Genomic DNA, 21,726 nt, shown 5'->3' on the forward strand with positions numbered 1-21,726 from the left:
TAAAACTGTGGTCATCCAAAACATACATTAAGTGCATCTACATGACATGCAGCCTGATAGAATCATATTGGACATTCTTCAAGGCGTCACAGAACCTACATTTTTACCACTAGCAATACTATCCACTACTGAGAGTTCTTGCAACCAATTACTTTTCTGAGTGGAACGCTACAAGAGCTTAACCTGTTATGCAACCATCACAAATAATGTGCTAGATTTTTTCAACATCTGGAAGTCATTCAATAACTTCCTTCAGCACCAATTCATTACAGGATTAGAAACCTCTTGGGATGCTTTATTTTATTTTCCAAAGTACGAGGTTTCTTATTTTTATTTCACCATTCACATACTGTTTTTTGAGCCTTAACTATTTTAGATTAATGGCTACACCATGAACCACATTCCCAATATTTACTGCGGTATGTACTGCCCTACTGACAAATTGACTTTGAGCACTTTACTGTAAAATACATCAGCACAAGCGAGATCTACATTTCTGTCCACAAAGTTCATAACTTACCTATAGAACCAAAGGCAAATTCCCCATTATTTGATGACAGGTCGGCAAATGTCACGGCAGAGCCAACGTTTAGGCCAAAGGAAAAGTTGGTAGCTGAAAAATCCAGCACACAGACACATCATTGACAAAACGAAGATGGAAGTTTTAAGTTCATTCAGTGGATTATCAGTAATTATAGGGACACAAACTTAAAAACTAAAATTATAAATGTATATTTAACAGGTCTTTAAACCCAACGACGTTTATCATGTGTGTGGGGTTTGAAACATTTGTCTATGCTAAAGGTCACGGATAGGAGAAAATGCATCAGTACTGTTCCAAACTGCTGCTGATATGACAATAAATATTATAAAAAACAACCTTTAACATGACTAGTTCTAAGACCGGGTTGGGTATGATTTGCTGGTGTTCAGGATGCCGGCAGTCAGAATACAAACTGCGGCATCTCGATGATTAGAATCCCGACAGGGGAAGGTAAGTATACTTAGTATACCTAAAGTTGAGAGAAGCAGAACCAGGTGACTCTGGAGTCTGATAACAGAAGACCATAGCCAGAAACACAAAAGCTGTAGTAGAACCCAAATAGTGAGGTTGAAAAAAGGCAAAATGCCCATCGGGTTCAACCTGTATTCGGTGTTAAGCTGTTCATACTATAATGCACCTGCTAAAGTAATGATTTAGAACCAATTGACAACTCTGATTATTACCACTCCCAGATATTAATGTCTATTGCTATAACCCTGGATACGTTTTCCATTTAAAAATGTGTCCAATTACTTCCGGTTCCGGTTTCATGGAGTGAGGAGCTCCGTGACTCTCCTTTTACAAAGCTCTCACGCCTCCCTCCGGCTCCATTGCCCTCCACACTGACCCCGGCTTCATCAGCAGTCTGGATGGACCGATCCGCGGCCCCACAAACGCCGCCCGCACTATCTCCCCAGCAGCCGCCGCAGACGCCACGCCAGGAGAAAAGGCACGCTTCGGAGACCATGAAGCTGGACACCGCTGCAGAGAGCGTTCTCCCTCTACATAAAAAGCCCGCAGCAGAGGGATATTCCACAGGCGGTCATGTGAGTCCGGGCTCTGATGCCCCAGTTACATATAAAGATGTGGTTGACGCCATTACAGCCACAATGTCCCCACTATTATCTAAAGCGGTGGCTGATATCACTGGCCAGCTGCAGCAACTCACACACAGGGTATCTGAAACAGAGCAACGCATTGCTGGAGTCTCTCATGAGGTTGATGACCTACAACATTCAGTTAAACGCCTTACCAATGAAAATTATCAGCTTTGGAACAAGATCGACGATTGAGAAAATCGCTCGCGTCGTAACATTAGATTGGTTGGCCTCCCTGAATCTATCAAGGGGACTGCTTTGTCCCATTTTGTCAGCAACACTCTCCCCTCGCTCCTAGGCATAGAGGCGGTTTGCCAATACATGGTTATCGAGAGGGTCCATAGGGTGGGCCCGACACCGACCCCTAACAGGCCGAGACCACGTGTTACCCTGTTCCGCTGCCTGAACTATTTACACAAAACAGAAATTTGGTCAGCATCTCGCAAGGCGAAATCCCTATCCTGGGAAGGTCACAAACTCCACATATTTCAAGACTACTCTGCCGAGCTATCTAGGGCCAGAAAATCTTTCTCCCCTGTTTGCTCCCGCCTTGTAGCGGAAGGGCGCAAATTTGGCCTTTTGTACCCTGCAAGGCTACGCATATATGATGGTACATCCTTTAAGGATTTCTCAAACCCCTCTGATGCTATGGCGTTTCTTCAGGAACTTGCTCATACGAAAGACTCTGATATATCTGACATTGCAGATTGACGTAAAAGAATCCCCCTGGCTACTCTCTATATGCTGATGTTAATACTTGCATGCTAGATAGTCCCTCTGAATATCACAGTTAATCCTTTATATTCTGCAAAGTTTTGAGCATTTTACCAATGCCTTTTTTATGCTCAACCTTTCTACTGGATTAGGAAGTCATATAGCTAAACTCATATCTATACTTGTTTCTTTGCTTGTGGTTATTACATGCTAACAGTGTGGAGGCCTCCGAGCCTCAGTTACCTTACTCATGTGCCCGAGGGAGAGGAATGGAGCTCCTACTCTCCCCCCGGATGTTTCTTAATAATGTTTTCCTGATGTTTTGTTTGGGTCTAGGAAGTCGAGCGGCACTTCATCTTGGGTGCCGACTTTCTCTCTCATTGGTTTCTATACCCCCCTCCTTTTCCATGATGTCGATGCAACGTGCTGGCTCTATGTTACAGCGGCCTACTTGCATTTCCCACTAGTTCCTTGAAACATGCCTGATCTACGCTGCGCCACTTGGAATGTTGGAGGCATTAACTCTCCGGCCAAGAGAAAAAAACTTCTGTTGTTTATACAAAAGAGTGGTGTAGATATTGCATTCCTTCAAGAAACGCACCTGACCTCTGCGGAAACTGCTAAGCTGGGTATGTTTGGGTGGGCTGTTATGGCCTCGTCTTCTTACAATTCCAGAGCCCGTGGGGTAGTTACTTTAATTCGACGTTCCCTCACTTTTGAAGTTACACATAATACCTCTGATCCCAAGGGTCGATATGTTATAACGTCTGCCACAATACAGGGTAAACAGCTCACGCTAGCCAATATTTATGCCCCCACCTCATATTCTAGGACCTACTTTCAACAATTGATGACTCTCCTGACCCCCTTCATGGGCGATAATTTAATAATTGGAGGAGATTTTAATCTGGTCTCCTCAGCTTTGCTAGATAAATCTATGTCACGCGGAACTCCTGCGACCTTCCCCAAGGTAGGTGTTCCTTTCTTCTCAAAAACACTGCACGTTGTGGATTTATGGCGAGCCTTACACCCCACCGATAGGGATTACACCTGTCTCTCAGCGGCCCATGGCACCCTCTCCCGCATAGACTACCTCTTTGTCTCCCATGCTCTGTTCCCCCTCATCACCGATTGCAGCATAGCTCCTATCTCTCTCTTTCTGACCATGCGCTGGTCTCCGCCACAATTCACCTCCCTGACGACCAAGGCTCCTCTAAACTATGGAAGTTTCCCTCCAGACTTAACCGCTCCTCCACGTTTAAAACCATGTTGGAGGCTGCGTGGTATGATTTTAGCGCGTCTAACTCAGAGCACATTGAGGCCGACCCTTCTTTATTTTGGATGTCGGCAAAGGCTGTGCTCCGGGGGGCGATCATCTCGTTCACCGCAGCCTCTAACAAGCGATACTCGACACACTACCTCTCATTGCAAGATGCCCTATCTGCGGCATTTCAAACTTCCAAACTGTCTCCATCTGCCTCCACAAAACAAGCTTATCTCTTGTCCAAAACTAACTTCGAGGAATATCTGACCGAAATGGGTGACAAATATCTCTTCTCGATCCATCACAAGTTTCACAGATTCGGAAATAAAACGGGGCGCCTGCTCTCTAACTTGCTACGAGGTACCTGCTCCCCAGCCACTGTTCGCCCCCTCCGTACTCCCCAGGGTACGTTAACCACCACCAATAAGCAAATAGCTCACATCATGCAAAATTTTTACAAACATCTTTACTCTCCTACTTCTCCTGACGCCCCCTCTACGTCCCCTTCTACCTCTGGTACTCCCTCCCTACCTCCTTTTTGGAATAGCCTCCCCTACCCCACTCTCGGGGCTGATATGATCTCAACACTCCAGCCCCTATCACCTCCATTGAGGTTCAAAAAGCGATTAGGCCAGAGGTTCCCAAACTGTGTGCCGTGGCTCCCTGGGGTGCCTCGGGACACTTGCAGGGGTGCCCTGGATTGGTGGTCCAGGACCAATTCAAATTATTCATGGTCAATATAATAGGCAAAACCAGTGCTGGTGGCTGCCAGTCATAAAATATGTGGCCAAACAGAAGCAAATCCTGTCCCTCACCACACAACTGACCCTAAGGATGACATATAAACGCCATCTACTTATTGTAATATTTCTTTCTAAATAAGACATTTTTGGCCTAGGGGTGCCGTGAAAAAAATTCTGATATTCTAGGGCGCCGTGATTCAAAAAAGTTTGGAAACCACTGGATTAGGCAATTAAAACTCAATAAGGCTCCAGGCCCTGATGGTTATAGCGGCGACTTCTACAAGCTGCTGCTTCCCCGCATCAGCCCTATCCTCGTTGCGGTATTCAACTCAATACTGTCATCGAACTCCCCTCCCCCGCATTTTAACTCAGCCGTTATTAAAGTCCTCCCCAAACCAGGCAGAGACCTTTCGCTCCCGGGCTCCTATCGCCCGATATCACTGCTAAACCTCGACTACAAACTACTGGCAGAGATACTAGCGGAACGCCTCAAGGTACTACTTCCCCACATTATTCACCCAGACCAGGTTCATAACGGGCAGACACTCTGTAGTCAATGTACGGAAAGTGATAGCAGCCCTCCACACTTGCAACAATCTTGCGTCCCCTGAAGGGTATGCCATAATCTCCCTAGATGCCGAAAAGGCCTTTGACCTCATTGAATGGCCCCACCTGTATGCCACCATGCGTCGTTTCCTCTTTCCAGACTCTTTCATCCATGCCATTAAGGCTCTTTACTCAACTCCCACCTTATATGTTTCTTGTAATGGGTTTCTGTCTGAAGCCTTCCCCATAGGGCGGGGCACGAGACAGGGCTGCCCGCTCTCTCCCCTCCTTTTCGCCATCTCCCTAGAACCTCTAGCCTTGGCCCTCAGGGAGTCTAAGACTTATAACGGCATTCATATTGGTGACATTGAGCTAAAGGTTGCTCTCTTCGCGGATGACATGCTGCTATTTATTTCCAATCCGCTCTCCTCCATACCTGAAATTATGCACTTGATTTCGGATTTTGGGGTGACAGCAGGCTACAGGATCAATGTCACTGAATCTGAAATGCTACCAATCAACATCCCCCTTTCAGATTTTTCCTCTCACGCTTACCTCCCCATTCAAGGTTACTCAGTCGCATTTTAAATATTTAGGTGTTAACGTACCCTGTGACCTATCTAAGATCTACGATCTCAATTTCTCCCCAGTGATTAAAGATACACTTACCAGATTAGAGGGATGGATTAATTTGCCCCTCTCATTGTTGGGTAGAGTCGCGGTCCTTAAGTCTCTTATCTTCCCGAAAATGTTCTACATTATCAAATCCCTCCCAATACGCCTACGTGATTCGGACGGGCACAGATTGCGAAAGGCGATGACCCGTTTTTTGTGGCAACGGAAGAAACCTAAAATTGCTTTCCTTAAGCTTGTGATGGATCGAGCAGTAGGTGGAGCGGGCGTTCCCGACCTTCACTCTTATTCCTTAGTGGTGTTTCTCCGATACGCTGCAGACTGGCTGTTTGGGGCGAAGCACATATACTGATCTGGCCCTGGACTCTTCCATCTTCCACCCCTTCTCCCCATGTGCTCTATTACACTCTAAACGACCCTGTATCCCCCCCTCCATAATGGAACACCCTCTCTTCAAAGACACATACCTTAGCTGGGTGAAACTTCACAAAAAACTGCGCAGCGACCACACAGCCTCCCCATATGTAACCCTATGGGGAAACCATTCATTCACCCCATCCCTTCACAACTCTCTTTTCCTCCGCTGGCGGGAGAGGGGTCTATGTACAGCCACTCAGGTATTTGACCCTAGCGGCCATCCCTCCCAGTTTTCCACGCTGGGAGACAGGTACTCCCTCCCTTCCTCACACTTTTTCATGTTCCTACAAACTAGGCATTATATCTCTTCCTTGAATCTTGAGTCCTTTGTCCCTATTCCAACTTCTCCCTTAGCAAAAGTCCTTAGATACTGAGAATCTGATCCCTACAAACTGAAAAAATAAGAATTTACTTACCGATAATTCTATTTCTCGGAGTCCGTAGTGGATGCTGGGGTTCCTGAAAGGACCATGGGGAATAGCGGCTCCGCAGGAGACAGGGCACAAAAAGTAAAGCTTTAGGATCAGGTGGTGTGCACTGGTTCCTCCCCCTATGACCCTCCTCCAAGCCTCAGTTAGGATACTGTGCCCGGACGAGCGTACACAATAAGGAAGGATTTATGAATCCCGGGTAAGACTCATACCAGCCACACCAATCACACTGTACAACCTGTGATCTGAACCCAGTTAACAGTATGATAACAGCGGAGCCTCTGAAAGATGGCTCACAACAATAATAACCCGATTTTTGTAACTATGTACAAGTATTGCAGATAATCCGCACTTGGGATGGGCGCCCAGCATCCACTACGGACTCCGAGAAATAGAATTATCGGTAAGTAAATTCTTATTTTCTCTATCGTCCTAGTGGATGCTGGGGTTCCTGAAAGGACCATGGGGATTATACCAAAGCTCCCAAACGGGCGGGAGAGTGCGGATGACTCTGCAGCACCGAATGAGAGAACTCCAGGTCCTCCTTAGCCAGGTTATCAAATTTGTAGGATTTTACAAACGTGTTTGCCCCTGACTAAATAGCCGCTCGGCAAAGTTGTAAAGCCGAGACCCCTCGGGCAGCCGCCCAAGATGAGCCCACCTTCCTTGTGGAATGGGCATTTACATATTTTGGCTGTGGCAGGCCTGCCACAGAATGTGCAAGCTGAATTGTATTACACATCCAACTAGCAAAAGTCTGCTTAGAAGCAAGAGCACCCAGTTTGTTGGGTGCATACAGGATAACAGCAAGTCAGTTTTCCTGACTCCAGCCGTCCTGGAACCTATATTTTCAGGGCCCTGACCACATCTAGCAACTTGGAGTCCTCCAAGTCCCTAGTAGGCGCAAGACACCACAATAAGCTGGTTCAGGTGAAACACTGACACCACCTTAGGGAGAGAACTGGGGACGAGTCCGCAGCTCTGCCCTGTCCGAATGGACAAACAGATATGGGCTTTTTTGAGAAAAAAACCACCAATTTGACACTCGCCTGGTCCAGGCCAGGTCCAAGAGCATGTTCACTTTTCATGTGAGATGCTTCAAATCCACAGATTTGACTGGTTTTAAACCAATGTGTTTTGAGGAATCCCAGAACTACGTTGAGATCCCACAGTGCCACTGGAGGCACAAAAGGGGGTTGTATATGCAATACTCCCTTGACAAACTTCTGGACTTCAGGAACTGAAGCCAATTCTTTCTGGAAGAAAAATCGACAGGGCCGAAATTTGAACCTTAATGGACCCCAATTTGAGGCCCATAGACACTCCTGTTTGCAGGAAATGCAGGAATCGACCGAGTTGAAATTTCTTCGTGGGGCCTTCCTGGCCTCACACCACGCAACATATTTTCGCCACATGTGGTGATAATGTTGTGCGGTCACCTCCTTTCTGGCTTTGACCAGGGTAGGAATGACCTCTTCCTGAATGCCTTTTCCCTTAGGATCCGGCGTTCCACCGCCATGCCGTCAAACGCAGCTGCGGTAAGTCTTGGAACAGACATGGTACTTGCTGAAACAAGTCCCTTCTTAGCGGCAGAGGCCATAAGTCCTCTGTGAGCATCTCTTGAAGTTCCGGGTACCAAGTCCTTCTTGGCCAATCCGGAGCCATGAGTATAGTTCTTACTCCTCTACGTCTTATAATTCTCAGTACCTTAGGTATGAAAAGCAGAGGATGGAACACATACACCGACTGGTACACCCACGGTGTTACCAGAACGTCCACAGCTATTGCCTGAGGGTCTCTTAACCTGGCGCAATACCTGTCCCGTTTTTTGTTCAGACGGGACGCCATCATGTCCACCTTTGGTAATTCCCAACGGTTTACAATCATGTGGAAAAATTCCCCATGAAGTTCCCACTCTGCCGGGTGGAGGTCGTGCCTACTGAGGAAGTCTGCTTCCCAGTTTCCATTCCCGGAATGAAACACTGCTGACAGTGCTATCACATGATTTTCCGCCCAGCGAAAAGTCCTTGCAGTTTTTGCCACTGCCCTCCTGCTTCTTGTGCCGCCCTGTCTATTTACGTGGGCGACTGCCGTGATGTTTTATCCCACTGGATCAATACCGGCTGACCTTGAAGCAGAGGTCTTGCTAAGCTTAGAGCATTATAAATTTACCCTTAGCTATATTTATGTGGAGAAAAGTCTCCAGACTTGATCACACTCCCTGGAAATTTTTTCCCTGTGTGACTGCTCCCCAGCCTCTCGGGCTGGCCTCCGTGGTCACCAACATCCAAAACTGAATGCCGAATCTGCGGCCCTCTAGAAGATGAGCACTCTGTAACCACCACAGGAGAGACACCCTTGTCCTTGGATATAGGGTTATCCGCTGATGCATCTGAAGATGCGATCCGGACCATTTGTCCAGCAGATCCCACTGAAAAGTTCTTGCATGAAATCTGCCGACTGGAATTGCTTCGAAGGAAGTCACCATTTTTTTATCATGGCCCTTGTGCAATGATGCACTGATTTTAGGAGGTTCCTGACTAGCTCGGATAACTCCCTGGCTTTCTCTTCCGGGAGAAACACCTTTTTCTGGACTGTGTCCAGAATCATCCCTAAGCACAGGAGACTTGTTGTCGGGATCAGCTGCGATTTTGGAATATTTAGAATCCACCCCTGCTGTTGTAACAGTATCCGAGATAGTGCTACTCCGACCTCCAACTGTTCCCTGGACTTTGCCCTTATCAGGAGATCGTCCAAGTAAGGGATAATTAAGACGCCTTTTCTTCGAAGAAGAACCATCATTTCGGCCATTACCTTGGTAAAGACCCGGGGTGCCGTGGACAATCCAAACGGCAGCGTCTGAAACTGATAGTGACAGTTCTGTACCACGAACCTGAGGTACCCTTAGTGATAAGGGCAAATTTGGGACATGGAGGTAAGCATCCCTGATGTCTCGGGACACCATATAGTCCCCTTCTTCCCGGTTCGTTATCACTGCTCTGAGTGACTCCATCTTGATTTGAACCTTTGTAAATGTTCAAATTTTTTTAGATTTAGAATAGGTCTCACCTAGCCTTCTGGCTTCAGTACCACAATATAGTGTGGAATAATACCCCTTTTCTTGTTGTAGGAGGGGTAATTTAATTATCACCTGCTGGGAATACAGCTCGTGAATTGTTTCCCATACTGCCTCCTTGTCGGAGGGAGACCTTGGTAAAGCAGACTTCAGGAGCCTGCGCAGGGGAAACGTCTCGACATTCCAATCTGTACCCCTGGGATACTACTTGTAGGATCCAGGGGTCCTGTACGGTCTCAGCGTCATGCTGAGAGCTTGTCAGAAGCGGTGGAACGCTTCTGTTCCTGGGAATGGGCTGCCTGCTGCAGTCTTCTTCCCTTTCCTCTATCCCTGGGCAGATATGACTCTTATAGGGACGAAAGGACTGAAGCTGAAAAGACGGTGTCTTTTTCTGCAGAGATGTGACTTAGGGTAAAAAACGGTGGATTTTCCAGCAGTTGCCGTGGCCACCAGGTCCGATGGACCGACCCCAAATAACTCCTCTTCCTTTATACGGCAATACACCTTTGTGCCGTTTGGAATCTGCATCACCTGACCACTGTCGTGTCCATAAACATCTTCTGGCAGATATGGACATCGCACTTACTCTTGATGCCAGAGTGCAAATATCCCTCTGTGCATCTCGCATATATAGAAATGCATCCTTTAAATGTTCTATAGTCAATAAAATACTGTCCCTGTCAAGGGTATCAATATTTTTAGTCAGGGAATCCGACCAAGCCACCCCAGCTCTGCACATCCAGGCTGAGGCGATCGCTGGTCGCAGTATAACACCAGTATGTGTGTATATACTTTTTATGATATTTTCCAGCCTCCTGTCAGCTGGCTCCTTGAGGACGGCCCTATCTATAGACGGTACCGCCACTTGTTCTGATAAGCGTGTGAGCGCCTTATCCACCCTAAGGGGTGTTTCCCAACGCGCCCTAACTTCTGGCGGGAAAGGGTATACCGCCCATATTTTCTATCGGGGGGAACCCACGCATCATCACACACTTCATTTAATTTATCTGATTCAGGAAAAACTACGGTAGTTTTTTCACATCCCACATAATACCCTCTTTTGTGGTACTTGTAGTATCAGAAATATGTAACACCTCCTTCATTGCCCTTAACGTGTGGCCCTAATAAGGAATACGTTTGTTTATTCACCGTCGACACTGGATTCAGTGTCCCTCTCTGTGTCTGTGTCGACCGACTAAAGTAAACGGGCGTTTTAAAACCCCTGACGGTGTTTTTGAGACGTCTGGACCGGTACTAATTGTTTGTCGGCCGTCTCATGTCGTCAACCGACCTTGCCGCGTGTTGACATTATCACGTAATTCCCTAAATAAGCCATCCATTCCGGTGTCGACTCCCTAGAGAGTGACATCACCATTACAGGCAATTGCTCCGCCTCCTCACCAACATCGTCCTCATACATGTCGACACACACGTACCGACACACAGCACACACACAGGGAATGCTCTGATAGAGGACAGGACCTACTAGCCCTTTGGAGAGACAGAGGGAGAGTTTGCCAGCACACACCAAAAACGCTATAATTATATAGGGACAACCTTATATAAGTGTTTTCCCTTATAGCATCTTTTTTATATATTTCTAACGCCAAATTAGTGCCCCCCCTCTCTGTTTTAACCCTGTTTCTGTAGTGCAGTGCAGGGGAGAGCCTGGGAGCCTTCCCTCCAGCCTTTCTGTGAGGGAAAATGGCGCTGTGTGCTGAGGAGATAGGCCCCGCCCCTTTTTCGGCTGCCTCGTCTCCCGCTCTTAACGGATTCTGGCAGGGGTTAAATATCTCCATATAGCCCCCGGAGGCTATATGTGAGGTATTTTTAGCCAAAAATAGGTTTTCATTGCCTCCCAGGGCGCCCCCCTTCCAGCGCCCTGCACCCTCAGTGACTGCCGTGTGAAGTGTGCTGAGAGGAAATGGCGCACAGCTGCAGTGCTGTGCGCTACCTTAAGAAGACTGAGGAGTCTTCATGCCGCCGATTCTGGACCTTCTTCTTGTTTCAGCATCTGCAAGGGGGCCGGCGGCGAGGCTCCGGTGACCATCCAGGCTGTACCTGTGATCGTCCCTCTGGAGCTAATGTCCAGTAGCCAAAGAAGCCAATCCATCCTGCACGCAGGTGAGTTCACTTCTTCTCCCCTAAGTCCCTCGTTGCAGTGATCCTGTTGCCAGCAGGACTCACTGTAAAATAAAAAACCTAAGCTAAACTTTTCTAAGCAGCTCTTTAGGAGAGCCACCTAGATTGCACCCTTCTCGGCCGGGCACAAAAATCTAACTGAGGCTTGGAGGAGGGTCATAGGGGGAGGAGCCAGTGCACACCACCTGATCCTAAAGCTTTACTTTTTGTGCCCTGTCTCCTGCGGAGCCGCTATTCCCCATGGTCCTTTCAGGAACCCCAGCATCCACTAGGACGATAGAGAAACATATACACTCTCATAGTCAACGACCCCGCCACGCCCTACATACAAAAACTGATTGCTTCCTGGAAAACAGATATTCCTGAAATACCTCCATATGAATCCATCACCCAACATTTTCTCTCCACCATGTCTACCTTGGGATCAGCCTATCTGCAAGAGGTTCATCTCAAATCCATACACAGAGCCTACCTCCCTCCCTGTACCCAATCCTACATCGACCCATCTATCTCTGACAGATGCCCGAAATGCAGGGGGGCGAGAGCTGATTTCTTTCACTGTCTCTGGAATTGTACCAAGATCAGGCGTTTTTGGAATAAGCTTTTTGGGTTTATCAACAGTCATTTCTCGCTCTCCTTGAAACCCGACCCCCTGGCGTGTCTCTGCATAAACTTCAAAATATGGAATGACGTCAAGGGCCTTAAATCCTTGTTCACTATGCTCTTTACGGTCGCGAAAAAGACTATCTTGAAACACTGGACTGTTAGTTCTGCCCCATCACTACGGGAAGTTTAAAAAATTATGTTACAAAACCTCTACCTAGACCGTAGGACCGTCCAACTCCCTGACCACCCAGGTCTTGTGAGCTATCATAGGAAGTGGGACCCCTATATCACCACCTTAGACTCATCGACTCACGCCACATTTATCCAGACCTTTGAAAACACTTCCTGGACAATGGCCAGATAATTTCAGAGCTTCAGGCTCCATGTGTCTCTCCTCTGTCCCACCTCTCCCTCTTCATTTTCTGTCTATCTATCTCTCCCACCCTATTGGGTCTGTGCCGCCTACAATCCTGTATTAGAAGTCATGTGATATCTCACTAATTTAGGTAAACTGTATTGATTTTCCTCCATATTTTCCTCTTCTCTCCCTCTTTCCCCTAACTTAGTGGCTTCAGGCCAACACTCCTATTACAGTTGCACTGTTTAAGTTTTTTGCCTTCAATATGCTTTATTAATGCACATGTTGCTACCTTCATCTTGATGTTTATTAATGTGCCCGCACACTCTGGAAGCGCCTCCCCCCCCCCTACCCCCTTTATCCATCCCTACCCTTACCCTTTTCCTGTTAAGCATTGTGCCTGTTTTCTCGAAGACAGATGTAGTTGTCCACTATTGTTCTTGGTCTGTTTCGGTACAATATCATTGAGTATTCGTCCACATTTGTTATGACCTACTATTTACTGTCAGAATTATCACTGTCCATGTACCCATCTTTCCTAACAAAAAACTATAATAAAACAGTTTTTGAAAAAAAAAAAAAAGTGTGTCCAATCAGTTTTTAAATGACTTTACAGAGTCTGCCATTATTACCTTCTACGGCAGGGAGTTCCAAATCTTTATTGCCCTTACCGTGAAGAACCCTTTCCTAAGTTGTGTATGGAATTTTCTCTCCTCTAGCCTCAGCGAGTGCCCACGTGTCCTATACAGATTTATTTTAATAGACAGATCCCCTGCTTACTCCTTGTAATGACCCTTTACATATTTGAATAAATTAATAAGGTGTCCTCTTTTCTAGTGTATACATTTAACCTAGTAAGCCTTTCCTCATATCCCGGTGTCGCTAACCTTTTAAATCAATTTAGTAGCTTGCCTTTGAACTCTTTCTAGTTCCCTGATATCTGTTTTTATAATATGGTGCCCAAATCTGAACACAATATTCAAGATGTGGACGTACCAAAGATTTGTACAGTGGCAGGATTACATCCTCGTCCCTTGTCTCAATGCCCCGTTTTATGCACGCAAGCACTTTATTTGCCTTCTTTGTTGCAGTTTGACATTGTGTACTGTTATTAAGCCTATTATCTATGAGCACCCCCAAATCTTTCTCCACCACGGTTACCCCTAAATTTTTCCCCCATTTAGAGTGTAGGATGCATGTGTGTTTTTTGTCCCAAAATGCACAACTTTGCATTTTTCTATATAAAACCTCATTCCCAGGTTTCAAGTTTAAATAAGTCATTCTATAGAGACACCACATCGCTTTCCGAATTAATTACCTTACACAGTTTAGTATCATCTGCAAAGATTGACACTGTGCTTTCCAGGCCTATTCCTAGATCATTGATACATATATTGAACAGTAGCGGGCCAAGTATAGACCCTCGTGGTATTCCGCCGACTACTCGTGCCCAGCTGGAGAACATCCCGTTGACCACTACTCGTTGTACTCGGTTATCCAGCCAATTACCTATCCATGGGGGTAATTCAGAGTTGATCGCAGCAGCAAATTTGTTAGCAGTTGGGCAAAACCATGTGCACCGCAGGTGTGTCAGATATAACGTGTGCAGAGAGTGTTAGATTTGGGTGGGGTGTGTTCAAACTGAAATCCAAATTGCAGTGTAAAAATAAAGCAGCCAGTGTTTACCCTGCACAGAAACAAAATAACCCACCCATCTAACTCTCTCTGCAAATGTTATATCTGCACACCTGCAGTGCACATGGTTTTGCCCAACTGCTAACAAATTTGCTGCTGCGATCAACTCTGAATTAGGCCCTATGTGCAAATAGTATATCCTAGGCCAAGTTCCCTTCACTTGATGATCCGTCTCCTGTGAGGGACTGTATCGAATGCTTTTGCAAAATCGAAATACTGTAGTTCCAGATAAGGTTGGAACCATGCACCGATACATACGCCTAGGAGAAATCCACTAGTGCAGTGGTTCCCAAACACGGTCCTTAAGGCACCCCAACAGTTCAGGAATTACGGATATTCCTGCTTCTACAGAAATGGTATAATCAAACTGACTGAGGTCTTAATTAAGTCACTTGTGCATATGCTTGGATATCCTTAAAACCTGGATTGTTGGGGTGCCTTAAAGATTGCGTTTGGGAACCACTGTGCTAGTGAGTATATCCTCTTTAAACCTAAAAAGCCTTGGAGTCATTGCAGACACTGGATGTGTACCAAAGCAGCCAAAAACAACAAGCAGGGAAAATCCAGTTGGGAATGCGTGATCGGCATTCAGGAGACAGCCGGTCACCATACTGACGGCAGGATTCCAGCGGCGTATGCCAGCAGGGGGGGGGGGGGGGGGGAGCGCAACAAGCCCCTTGCAGGCTCACCACGCTGCAGGCTCGGTGGCAAGCTGCACTCACCACAGGTCTTATTCCCAATCTATGGGTGTCGTGGACACCCATGAGTGGGACGAGTCCCTGCTAGTCCTCATGCCGACTGTCGGGATTGTAAGTGGGCGGGATGTAGGAGGAGGTATTGTGACCGGCGGTCTCCTGACCGCTGGTCACATAACTACATCCCGGAAAATCAATTGCTAGATCAAATCTGCGATATAATTACTTTCCAGCTAAATGACAGTAAGGAAGAGGAGCCAACATTGGCACTGCATTACTCTGCTGACGCAGTGACAATCACACAGCTGCACTACAAACGAACATAAAGTCCCGTGCATCAAACTCTTTTAAAAATGTTTTCCTTCTAAACTGGTCTGTTAAGAAATTGTTATATGCAAACCTACCTGCTTAGTAGCAATGCCTTACCCTATAACTTAAGACCCACTAAAATCTTGGTATTTTGGAGAAGTATGTTGTTTGAATTTGTGAAGTTGTCCCGTGCATCACAAGCAAATCGCCCAAATAAGTTCTGGTAAAACAAAATTAAAATACCTGGGCTGTCAGAATCCAGCTTCAGTGATTCTGTTTTGGATGACAAGTCTACGGGTTCCTGAGAAGAGGTGTCTGGGCCTTCATGTTTTATATGGAAAGGGTCTGCTGCCTCAGCAAGTCCATTCCTTCCTTCTGTTTTCGGAGATTCCTGAACAGATAAAAATAAAAACCTTAATGTGTGACATAACTATTGTTAGCAACGCTTCTTAAACACCTTCAATTCTATACACACACCCCCAACCATTTTTGGAACAGATGCCTCATTTATATTTTGCCTTGTGACCAAAAAAACTACAAATGAAATCTCGGAGAGCTTACAAATAGTAAATAGTTAAGTTTGTTATAGAAAAAAAAAAAAAAATCTAGTGCCTTATATGGCGTATGGACAGATGTTACAGGTAACAGTACATTAGTCCTATGCCCAATCCCACACTCACAAGCATCAGCTATTTGTGGATAATGTTGGTAAATGACACACAGAGTGACATTACACCACAAACAAGACTGTTTTAGGATTTATAGAAATACCGTCTCCATTAAGAGGTAGTTCCGGCCGAGCTCCACTTTCATTGCCATTTCTGTATCTCTTCAGTTACCCCCACCCAGCTCAACTGTGATTGCTGGTGCCATCTCTGTGACTGCAGGACCCACTGAGCCCAACTGTCAGCATGCTGTACCTCAGAGACTGCCTGCCATCAACCCCAGCCAGGGGGTAGTAAAGTGCACTCCACCTCCTCCACTGCCCCACACAATTCGGATTCAGTGTTCCTCTACAACCTCATTACCTAACCAAGCTAACTAGAATATGTGTCTTATCTACATTTGTAATGTCAACAAGCAGTATGTGGGCTCAGACACCAGGAGGTCAGCAAGTGTGAAAAGCTCCAGAAAGCATTTTACAGCCACTGGCAGTACAAATGTGAACATGATTATTAATAATCATGCTGACTTTGCTAATTACCCCTAAACCGGATTTTGATCAACGTCAAGTTAGTATATCACTTTCGCCGTTTCAATTTTTCCCATTTGCTGTTAACAATGTGTGTATGTATTGACGGATACCAAATGTTGAGTCACTGTCTTTACCCTATCTTTCTTCTCCTGTAATACATTTGACAATACCTCAATAAAAAAAAAGTTTAAAGAAAAAACAACCAATCATGCTGACTGCTGTACTGCTGACATGCGTGAAATGCATTTCCCACTTCTCAACCTCCTGGTTCATGTACTGAATGACGACATTAAAAAAGTGTCAACATTCCCACTGCATACCAGCTAATCCACATTCATCTCCTCACCATACATCTATTCAATTTACTTTCTCCTGCTCACGTTCACCACACATCTCTCCAACCGCCTACTGTCTTCAGCATCCTACTTCTCATTCCACCAATTCTTCCCGCTTTATTACCTCTCTCCCTGCTAGTCTGCACCAATGAATCATTTTTACTTGCACCTGTCGACCTGCAAAAGCAAACCTTACATCCTCAAATCCTGCTTGCATGTATGCCCTGCTCGCTTGTGACTGACATCTTATGCATCTGTGATCACCATGCCATTTTATTATTTATTTTTTTACACAGATTTAAAGATTCACCAATCCACCAATCTGTGCCCATACATTAGATATTTTTCAGTGATTTGCAGATCATTTTCAGCAAATACAGATCTCTTAATCTTGAAAGGCTCAGCAGTTTACTAGAAGCAGTATGCAAATCTGCTGATTGTTACCGTACACTAGCAATCTACAGCCCTAATTCATCTGTGAAATCCAACATGTTGAACAACCTGATTTAACAATCCCAATCAATTTTTGGTCTGAACCTGCGATTGGTGAACCCCATACATTGCAGATTTATTTGTACAATCATCTGCAAAATGCAAAATTGCCACGATTGATTGCGGATGTATAGAGGCCTTTCACTGAAAGGCCCTGGCAATCATGATTAGTAACCGGGGCCAATTGAATCCAGCCGAAAAGGAGTGGAATAAACATTCTATCATCTCTAAACTGCACCTCCTACCATCCGAACAATCCTTTTCTTTTTTTTACTGTGAAGTCCACACTGTATTTTCTCCTCTACACCTTCTTGTTGCCTCATTTATTGTCCCCCTGGACAGTTTCATTAACAGGTATAAAAGTTGTCCAACACAGAAATATTAGTTTGTCAGTATTTCTTTTGCACCAAAAAGAATGCCTGATTCCCCTAATGTATTTTCAAATATAATTATAAACTTGTTTATTGTATAGAGGGAAGCAGTGCTACCGTACTCATCGTAACGAAGTTAAACTTACAAGAAAGAAAAAGAATGGAGTTTATTTTGGTGCACTCCAACTCATTTTTCTTTGTACAGTTACCCCTGAACAGTTTCCCAATACCTTGACAACTCTGCTGCCCAGGCCACCTGGTCTCCTTTGGATCTACTCCCAGAAGAATATTCTGCAGTCTTATGGTACCCAGACTCTGTGCAATTCTCGCATGTTATTTGATCTCTCTACTTCAAATAGCGTTGCACCTAGTTCAAATCGCACCATGTGTATTGTCCCTTGCGATGCGTGCTCCCGTCTAGTCCATATCTCAAGGCAAAATAGTATGTGCAGGCATTTTTTGTACTCACAAAGTACATTAAGTGTACTCAAAATCCGATGTAGTTCAAATAGCACTGTGTGTACACTCAATCGCATAGCACACATTGTATAGGCTCAAATCGCACCCAGCACAAATAGCAGAGTGTACACACTCCAAATCGCATAGCACACATAGCATAGGCTAAAATCACACCTAGCACAAATAGCACCGTGTGTGGGCCACATTACAACTGTCAATGATGACCAGTTCTCGCAGGAGAATCTGCCAAGTGGACCCCAATCATCTGTCCACAGAGTATTACACTTTTATACACAGATACATTTCTAAAATATGATTGGAGGAACAAAACTAATTTGCAAACACTGGTATTTGTACACACTCATTCCAGTGACTTGAACAAAGGAATGTTTTAGAATTCTTTGCTGCATTAGTCACACTCAAATATTACATAACTGTTCTTTGACATTACAGTTTTCGTAATACAGGTTGAGTATCCCATATCCAAATATTCCGAAATACGGAATATTCCGAAATACGGACTTTTTTGAGTCAGAGTGAGATAGTAAAACTTTTGTTTTTTGATGGCTCAATGTACACAAACTTTGTTTAATACACAAAGTTATTAAAAATATTGTATTAAATGACCTTCAGGCTGTGTATATAAGGTGTATATGAAACATAAATGAATTGTGTGAATGTAGATACACTTTGTTTAATGCACAAAGTTATAAAAAATATTGGCTAAAATTACCTTCAGGCTGTGTGTATAAGGTGTATATGTAACATAAATGCATTCTGTGCTTAGATTTAGGTCCCATCACCATGATATCTCATTATGGTATGCAATTATTCCAAAATACGGAAAAATCCGATATCCAAAATACCTCTGGTCCCAAGCATTTTGGATAAGGGATACTCAACCTGTACATGTTTACATACTTCAAACTCTCTGTTTAAGTACACAGTCATGCTTTTGCTGCTACCACCATTCCAAAAAAACACTTCATGCATAATACAGCACACTACAGCCATTTTCTCCTACAATCCCCTCAGTGAAGTATGACCAGTAACCAAGTATGAAGCCTCTGCACTCAAACTATCGTACAATAAACCCTCTGACAAAGTTCCCTCCCAACATCTCAGCTCCCCGTAACTCACAACATGCTCACTTCGAGTCAACTTTTCAAACCCCCCTTCCTCTCCGGCATAATTAAATTTTACAAACTCATGTAACCATACTTTAAAGCAGTGGTTCCCAAACTTTTCTGAATCACGGCACCCTAGAGTATCAGAATTTTTTCACGGCACCCCTAAGCCAATAGTTTCTTATTGAAAACTTTAGAAAGAAATATTAAATTAAATAAATTGTCTTTACATGTCATCCTTAGGGTAACTTATGTGGTGAGGGACAAGATTTGCTTCTGATTGTCAATATATTTTATGATTGGCAGCCATTAACACTGGTTTTGCTTTTTACATTGACCATGCAGAATTTGAATTGGTTCTGGACCACCAACCCGAGGCACCCCTGCAAGTGTCCCGAGGCACCCCATGGTGCCACGGCACACAGTTTGGGAACCACTGCTTTAAAGGGATCATGGCTTGACCCAGCCTCTCTATAACTACCGCTATGTCTGCCTTTATCCAAACTACTTGAGTATCCTATATATAACCGCATATCTCCCTTCTGCACTTCCCAGTCCCACTCCATTCTCCTCTTTTTGCAAACAGGCTCCCGCCATCAACATTCCACCTAGACTGCATTCTCTAAACTGATTAATGATTTACTTGCAACAAAGTGTAAAGCTAGGCATACACTATACAATTATCTGGTAGATAATCTGCCAGATCTGGCTGGTTGGAATGAAAATCTAGTACTGAATGAGAGCAAATGACAGTTGACCATTTGCTCCCTAACAAGTCGTTCATACAAATTGGTTCAATCCATGAATGAACAAATTTGTCCGAGTTTTGTTCATTTACTATAGCACACATTTATTCTCGCACCTCAGAAGACTGAGAAATATCAGCCCGGCGGCTACTGGGCTTCTAAATGGAGCAACGATTGAATTGCTCCGTTCTGCACCCCCAAGTAATAGCCACAATATAAAACAATTGAATCGGCCCCTTAGGGTCTCTACCTCAGTCACAAACTCACCGCAAGGCTCTGCTCCTGGCCCTCTGCTTTACTCATTTTGCAACTCTTCGCTTTGTGAACTAAATTGCTTTTTCAGTCTCTGCAGACGACACCCGAGTCCACCTCTCTAGACCTATCTCCACATGGATGTCCAAATGCTATCTAAAGTTTACCATGTCTAAAACAAATGATTTTCCTCCTCCCAGTTACCACCCAACCTCCCTTCAACTCTCCAGCACAGTCAACACACCATAATGTCCTAGTATCGGGCATTCCCCTCATCCATTTATGCCCGCTTCAATACATCTTATTGTACATCTGCTGCACCCCACGGCAAATCAATACACTGGCTCTCAATGTCATACACGAACCAAATTAAAATGACTCCATTACAGGCAGACAATGTCCTCACCCCCATAAATCTACCAATGACCCATGCCTTGCCCCATCATTGGTAACTACAGTAGCTCATTCCCACCTACAGGACTTTTACCATGCCGCTATGCACTTATTGGGATGTCCTACCAGGCCTGATCAGATTACCACTGATGCAAATTTACAATGCTAGTCTAATTTCATCTGCATTTTGGGGAATTGCCATGATTTCACTACAATATTGAAGGTCACTGTTTTCCACTAACTCAGGATCTAAGATTTCTTGGACGTTTGTGGTGGAGGTTCTACGTATTCCATTGCAGCTGCGTAATGTGCTGTACAGCAGCTGTGGATCATGCTTTCTACTGGCCTCTTCCATTTCTTGGGTTTTTCCTATCCACCATACTTCATTATTTGCTTTGCGTTATTTAATTTGTCTACTCAGGTGTAGGTAGAGTTAAGGCTAATGTTCTTAACATGTGCCCATTCTTCCACTATGTCTAAGGTGGTGTTAGAGATCCATGGTTTCATCTTTCTCTGTATGATTGGGCATGTCTGTCACAGGGACTCATTTATTGCCATTTTTGTTTCAGTCCAGCTGTGGATTACATAATTAGGTGACAGGGGTGTGAATCTGTTTTCAAGCAGAATTTGAAAGTTCACGTGGGTATGGAGGACAATTAGAAACCTGAATGGAAAAGCACAGGCATTGATAATATCCTGGCAGAAGCTTTAAATGCAGGAGGAGAGCTAACAGTAAACTAACTTAGAGACACCTGCAATACTGGAAAGACTCCTGTGTGCCAGAAGACTTCAGAGATGACAAAATTCTTATTAACCAAAAAGGTGACTCTACAAACTGTAAAAACAGCAGATACACAAGTTTACGAACATCTCGCAAAATATATATAACAAGAGTTATATGCTCAAGGCTACTAAAAACACAAGAAAGCAACTGCATAGAACAAGCTGGATTTAGGCTCTGCGCTCTGTTTTCAGCAAAATCTGCCCTCTCCTTTCCCCCCTTCTACCTTCAAGATGGGTACATACTAGACAATATGTCTTTCGATCAGGCGGATTGGACTGTTCCATCGAGCACATCTAGTGCAG

At 44.8% G+C, this 21,726-nt stretch overlaps 1 protein-coding gene across 1 annotated transcript in view; it reads right to left on the reverse strand.

The window, feature by feature from the left end:
• Positions 1–21,726, reverse strand: part of LOC135028869 (E3 SUMO-protein ligase RanBP2-like) — a 306,830-nt gene that overhangs the window by 13,747 nt on the left and 271,357 nt on the right. Inside the window, exons 24-25 of the mRNA XM_063953806.1 lie at positions 15,514–15,661; positions 521–613 (exon numbers count right to left, since the gene is read on the reverse strand). Of these exons, the coding sequence (XP_063809876.1) occupies positions 521–613; positions 15,514–15,661 (241 nt within the window). The remainder of the gene's footprint in view (positions 1–520; positions 614–15,513; positions 15,662–21,726) is intronic.

Source organism: Pseudophryne corroboree, chromosome 2 (genome assembly GCF_028390025.1).
Source record: "Pseudophryne corroboree isolate aPseCor3 chromosome 2, aPseCor3.hap2, whole genome shotgun sequence".
Lineage (NCBI taxonomy): Eukaryota > Metazoa > Chordata > Amphibia > Anura > Myobatrachidae > Pseudophryne > Pseudophryne corroboree.